The 6,350-nt window shown below is 33.0% G+C and overlaps 1 protein-coding gene across 1 annotated transcript; it reads left to right on the top strand.

Annotated features, from left to right (window-relative positions):
• The first annotated feature begins 473 nt into the window (after window positions 1–473).
• Window positions 474–2,597, top strand: LOC106126094 (uncharacterized). Its single transcript, XM_013323559.1, has 3 exons — window positions 474–1,504; window positions 1,757–2,260; window positions 2,538–2,597. The coding sequence occupies exons 1-3, from the start codon at window positions 551–553 to the stop codon at window positions 2,595–2,597; spliced, it is 1,518 nt and encodes a 505-aa protein (XP_013179013.1). The 5' UTR covers window positions 474–550.
• The last annotated feature ends 3,753 nt before the right edge of the window (window positions 2,598–6,350 follow it).

The raw sequence follows: 6,350 nt of genomic DNA on the forward strand, positions 1-6,350 counted from the left end.
AAACGCGGGGAATTGTTACCAAGGACCGGATGATAATGTTTGACCCACTCAGCGGGCGTTGACTCTTATCAGAGATGCAATTTTGTGCATACAAAGCTTTAACCGTTGGTTTCTGAGACCCAATCCCTACCATTATTGTTGGCAAACCAGAAATAACCAAATGTTTTAAAGTAGGATTTTGGTCTCTGAAACCCACGATGAGTTGTCATAGCTATGAAAATAAGGAATAGAACAAATAATTCATGCGGTTTAAACCAATGTCTTATATTAGTACTACATTAAAACATAGACAACAATGGGACGAAACTAGAGTTGTGTTCTTTATTCCAACTTTTTTTGGAATTTGGATCTTATTAATGCTTTCATTGTCTATTCTGCGTTCTGCGAAACTGTCCGAAAGCTATGTCAAATTGATGTTACGTAATTAAATTGACATTTCAAGTAAAAGTAATATATGGTACATGTAAAAGTAATGTTTCCAAAAAGAAAGCGAAACTCTCTAGAGGGTGTAATCTTAGATGAGAAAATAAATCAGCTTGGTCAATATTACATGCCAATGGATCTCAATCCACTGTTTAAAAGTCATAAAGTAAAAGCTATAAAGAGAACAAGATATATTTTGTTACATGCCTCAAGATCTAGTTTACAGAATTCCAATTTTCATGAAATACTACGTTGCTCGTTAACTTTAGTATATTATTTTGCTATGAGATTGAAAATTAGGAGACAAAATAGAAGATGCTGGAACTGGTACGGTCGAAGGCTGTTTAAACGAGCTGAGCAATTGTTCCACAAAGCTATGGCAAGTTTGCAACCAGAACGTAGCGAGGACTCTATAAAAGTAACACTCAATTTCTTTACCGAAGTATCTCTATGGCCGTACGAAAGTTTTGTTCAACAAATACTTGAAATTGTTTTATACTATAATCGTGGTAAATCTACATTATTTTATTTAATGCTATCTGATATACATTGCATTTTATTTACCGACGTGATATCAGCAAGACATCGTATGAGAGTCCTTTACGAATTACTACAAAGTGAAAATTGGATTATTGATAAGCAAAAACTACTTCCTTTTATTATAAGATTCTTGAATTTCTTCGCTTATAGTATCGATAAAGGAGAAGATAAAGTACCAGCTTACAGATATCTTAAGAAAGGTTTTGAAGTATGTCTAAGAAGAATATTTGAGAGAGCTGAAAATCGTCACAGATTGACTATCATTGCAACTATGTTAAATTGGTTTTACATTGTTAATATGACTGACGATGATATTTTTGAATTTTCATCTTTATTAGATTATGCAGCGCAATTGTATCACGTCAAAATGTACAGTGAAAGCTTTTGTGAAGGTCTGTTTGATCATGTATTGAAAAATTTGATTGGTTCTCCGAATACTCTTCATAGTCTTGTCGGTATTCGGTTGCTGATAAGATTCCTCGATCGACAATGTAACGCTCAATATCTTGTTGTACCAACAATATATTACAGTTTTTCACAGGTAATAATTAAATTTTATCATAGCTAAACTAGTTAGCTGGTTACGGTTAAAATGTTGGTACTAAATATAGAAAATGTTTGGATGTATGCATGTTAGAAGGTATATCCAGAATTTGGCATAGATGCTAAACCTAGAACGTACCCTGGAATAACACATAGGCTACTAATTCAGTCCTTTTCATTATACGCGAATTAAGTTTTGGGCGACAGCTAGTTTACATTTGATATTATTGAAGGATTATGTTTATTTCAGGTGAATTTAAAAATTGGCGTATACGATAGTGGCGATAAAGCATTCATACGTCAGTATCGAGAGAAATTTCATAACTACTTCCTTAAAGCTGTGAAACAACATTACTACAGTGCTGTTAATTTAAAAACACTGTTTACTGCAATTAGTTGTATTGTGCTTGAAGTTCCTTGCGGGTTAACAGCTGCTGCAGCAGCTTGTATGGTCATGGTTATACAAGATTTTGCGATCAATGCTGAAGATATACCAGTTAGATGTAGATATTGGATGCATGCTATAGTTGTATCAGTGATGTCGTTAGTATGCTGGGTGCATAAAGCGCCAGATCTTTACAGATATGTAAATCAAATAATATCCAGAAGAGCGAAGGAAGCACCACAATTAAATCCTCCGTTAACGAAAATCTACAATATCGAGAATAAACATATTATGTGGAATAAACCGACGTTGTTTTTTGAGGATTGGGAATTACGTTACGGCCTTTGGAAACATTTTCAAGGTACCCCTGTAAGTGATGTTGAACTTTTCTTTTGTTACAGACCAATGAGTACCCAAATTACTTTCTTAGTAGTACTAGTAGTAATGTTAGAGGCTACTGTTTACGCACCAAAGAACCTTAGCAACCTCTTTAAAAGTTCTTTCATACAGATCTTTTCTTTGCTTTAATTTTTTATTGGAATCACAATAGCAGCAATTTTAATAATGATTTATCACAATTTACCTTTATAAAATTTATGCGATGTTGTATTTGGTACTTATTTGTTTTTTTTTGTCCGATTGACAGAGCAGAAGACATCAGAGTATATCCAAATTGAAAACGCCGTACATCAATATTAAAGTGTGAATTTCAATTATATTATAATTAAGTTATATATATTTATATTTATACTTAAGTTCAAATAAAGTGCAAGTTATTAAATTTGTTTTTTTTTACCTTATCTTCAATACGATAATTGAAATCTACCAAAACAATCCAATCTGGATGGATGCATATATGGATGTTTCTAACAAGGTATCTTCAAAACGTCTTAACGGATCACGAAGAAATGAGACATAGATGTAGGGCTTGGTCTGAAAGAACGCATAGGTTACTACTAATTAAGATATTATTAATTCCGCGCGAGCGAAGTCGCGGGCGACAGCTAATATTAGCATAAAGTAATTGTTAACTATGGATTATCATCACCATATAAACTTATCATCTATCTGCGTGAACTGTCAATCGTAAAGCCTTTCAGATCTAATTAAATAAGTATTACTATCATGTTTATACTTCGCGTTTTAATATGCGATTTATCTTTTTAAATAACATAACTAAACGCAGCATTTATGTAGGTGTTGTGATACGTTCGTTTGGTTACGTATTCTTGGTACGTAATGTTCGGAAGTGCAAGGAAACACGCGTTAAATAAGGCAATTAGATAGCACTAACTAGAACAATTAAAATAATTCCGTATAGAGATATTAGAATCAAAGAAAATAATCTTAATTGTTTGGTACAAATTCACAAATAAGAATCCTCTATACCTTTTTTATTAGATTAGGCTTCTCTCAAACGAAGTCTAATATATGTATGATTTTAATCATATTAGTTTGCGCGTATGTGCGTTTTAGTGTAGTGATTTACTGACGAAACACACAAAAATGTATTCAGTTATTTCTCATATTTTGCCTGAAAAGTCTGAACGAGCAATATCTTTTATCATGATTGACTAGGCAGTGAAAACTCACGTCAATAGGTTACTGACAACATCGCTTTTTGTTTTTTACGGGAAGTTAATCTATCACAAAACAAAACACCGGCGACAAGATTTCCGCTTCATTCCTTAATGTGTTAATGATAGGGAAGTTAGTCTTTTTGTAACATTCGCTGAGAGATAAAGACATCAAAGTAATATTTGGTGTAAGAAATCTATTACACAATAAATTAGCGTGATAAAGTCAAAATAGAGTTACTCACCGCTGATTTCTGAGACCTAAATCCCCGTTTAAAACATATTGTTATTTGTTTTGTGAAACAGGAATGACGAGATTTTATAGAGATTTCGGTCTCAGAAACCAACAGTTAGTGCGTTTACATTGTGATAACAGTTATCCATTCTTCTTTTCATTCGTTTATTGTTTATATTTTTCTAAACCACTGGATATATATTGAACGTTTTGTATCGTGCTCTTAGAACGTCAGAAAAAGTTGTTTCCTAAAAATTAAAAATCTTTGCTAACATTATTATTTTGACTTTCGATAATTGGCATTGCAACGCATGTCGGGTCCCGTATAAACATTATTTCTATGACATTGTAAATCTACATAACAAAGCAAATAATGCACAAACCAATTACAGATTGAAAGTCGGCTCCCGTCATTGTTATTGGAATTCACATAAATTATGTATACGTTCATTCTGATCGTTTTATCATCATAATATCAATATGTGTTAAATGAATATAACATAAGTAAGAAAATATGGAATTATTCTGTGAGAGAGGATACAAAAGTATGGAGGAGGACATACTGTGCCGACCCTCCGTTATAGAGCAGGATGACGGCGACGCGGCTCGTCCCCGTCACGTTCCGTATCAACGAAGGGTGACAAGTAGACTGGAAGTTCGTTTGATCATCGCCAAATGGAAGTCTGTCTACCCCTCTGAGTTACATTAATAAATTTTAATGTCATTTCTTTAAATTCACTAATGGTTTATTACTTTACATTTTTTATATTAGTTTGTTAAATTGGCAGTGTTCATAAATTAGATCGGCCAAATGGGAATTCCTATTGCGATGATAGATCACTGGGCTAAACGGCCCAACGGGAAAAACCTGACAGATGGTACACGTTAGCTACGTAAATTATTATTTACCCTGATCTGGAAGCCATTCATCTACTCTTGAAGTCGTGTATTGTTTGGAATTGTTTGTTATTTTCAGTCATACAATTATTCTGTTAGTGTTTTTAGGTCGTGTGATTTCTAACTACAATTGTCGGAGGCTTGATATCAATCCGCTCCCAGGGGCAAAGACCGGATGGAGTAGCAACGATTCAATCTATTCAGGCAGGTCAGGAACGGCTGTGGCTCCATCTAGTGATGAGCTTGGTTGATTTTTTATCGTGAAAACATATCTTTTAATTGATTTATATTATCAATTTTTGCTTGATTTACATAACGAAATGTGTCATACGACATTTAAAGTTAAAAAACAATCCGAGAAACTAAAAAGTAAACAAAAAAGACCGGAATATTAAAAGCCTTATTTCCAGATTTTATTATTTAAGTTTATTAAATATTTCTACAAAGTTATCAGAGCGAAACTTATTTCATCATGACAAATATGGCAAAAACCATGGACCAATTAGATAATCGGTTTTATAAGTTACAAAACGATAGGCCTAATCCGGATTACGATTATATAAGTATACATAAGTTGCAGTTTAAGTAAATAACAGAAGAAAGTTACACTTCAATTGTTTTTTTGCGAAAAGTGATTTACAGGATTTACAAAGGCTTTATAATCTCAGATGAAATTGTCTTTCCTATTGTACTCTTAGCAAATTTTCAACATGTATTGGGCGTAGTGAAAACAACAGCATGTCTTATTGCAGCTACATGATTTATAAGGGATGAAAACTTACACCTACTATTTTTATAAATTATAGAAGAATTAAGTTATTCATTGAATAATTTTGTTATCTGTTCTGTATTGATTCTAAATATGAGCCAATTTTTACGTATTAAGTAGTGAACGGAGTGGTACTATTTAACAGAGACCCAAGAGGGATGGTGGATTGTCAAACTTAACTGACTTACATCTTTGAGTGTGATACCATGGTTCAGAGAATAAGTAAGGATGCTTGCCATGTAGACCTCTTTTAGGAGACCTGCTTCTTTGCTAGCATTATATAAAAATAAAAACGATTTTTTTCATCGACTACAAAAGTTCGATATCACTACCTACGACCCTAGCCAAGGCAATTTGCAACTATTATAGCATTTAAGTATTTTATTTTCTATTAAAATATCCTGTGATTTGTGACCCAAATAAAACAATCCTAGGTGATAGAGATAGTTAAATGCAATTTTTTGCAATCTGAAAGAGAGGAACGATTCGTAATTCTGGATCGCGTGCAAATCATGTGTGGTATATAAGTATTTGTTTTATGCTCCAACTATCATTGTCAGTCTGTGCGTAGAATCGGTCGGTGCTGAAGCTGAAGCTATTCTCACGCATCTAAAGTGCTTTTTGTCAACGTTCAACGAGTTGTGCTTTCGCCTGCATTGTTGTCATGGATTGCCGAACTGTGGTAAATTTTTTTAGTATAAATTTTTGACACGTTGCTTTCGTTTTCAGTTGCTTTGTGATATTTATATTTCTTTTTATTAATTTTAATTGTACGTTAATTTTATATTTATTGTTTTTATCAGCGAATAATAGGGCGTATGTTTGAAATGTTCAGAATCTGGTTCGAATCCGCGACTTTGTTTCGATAGAATTTGCTCTGCGATAAATTAATTTGTATTCTAGAAACCTTTAAACATGTTACCCGTTTTCATTTTCAAATAATAACGAAGCTTAAAATCTATGTAAATATATCTATTTAAA

This window comes from Papilio xuthus, unplaced genomic scaffold, assembly GCF_000836235.2.
Source record: "Papilio xuthus unplaced genomic scaffold, Pxut_1.1 DF825017.1, whole genome shotgun sequence".
Classification (NCBI taxonomy): Eukaryota; Metazoa; Arthropoda; class Insecta; order Lepidoptera; family Papilionidae; genus Papilio; species Papilio xuthus.

What these genes read in the sequence shown, in the direction of transcription:
- LOC106126094 (XM_013323559.1), top strand. Translation starts at nt 551, where the DNA reads ATGCCAATGGATCTCAATCCACTGTTTAAAAGTCATAAAGTAAAAGCT. An exon ending in TATATTACAGTTTTTCACAG is followed by an intron (nt 1,505 to 1,756) that starts GTAATAATTAAA and finishes TGTTTATTTCAG; the next exon opens with GTGAATTTAAAAATTGGCGT. An exon ending in AACATTTTCAAGGTACCCCT is followed by an intron (nt 2,261 to 2,537) that starts GTAAGTGATGTT and finishes TCCGATTGACAG; the next exon opens with AGCAGAAGACATCAGAGTAT.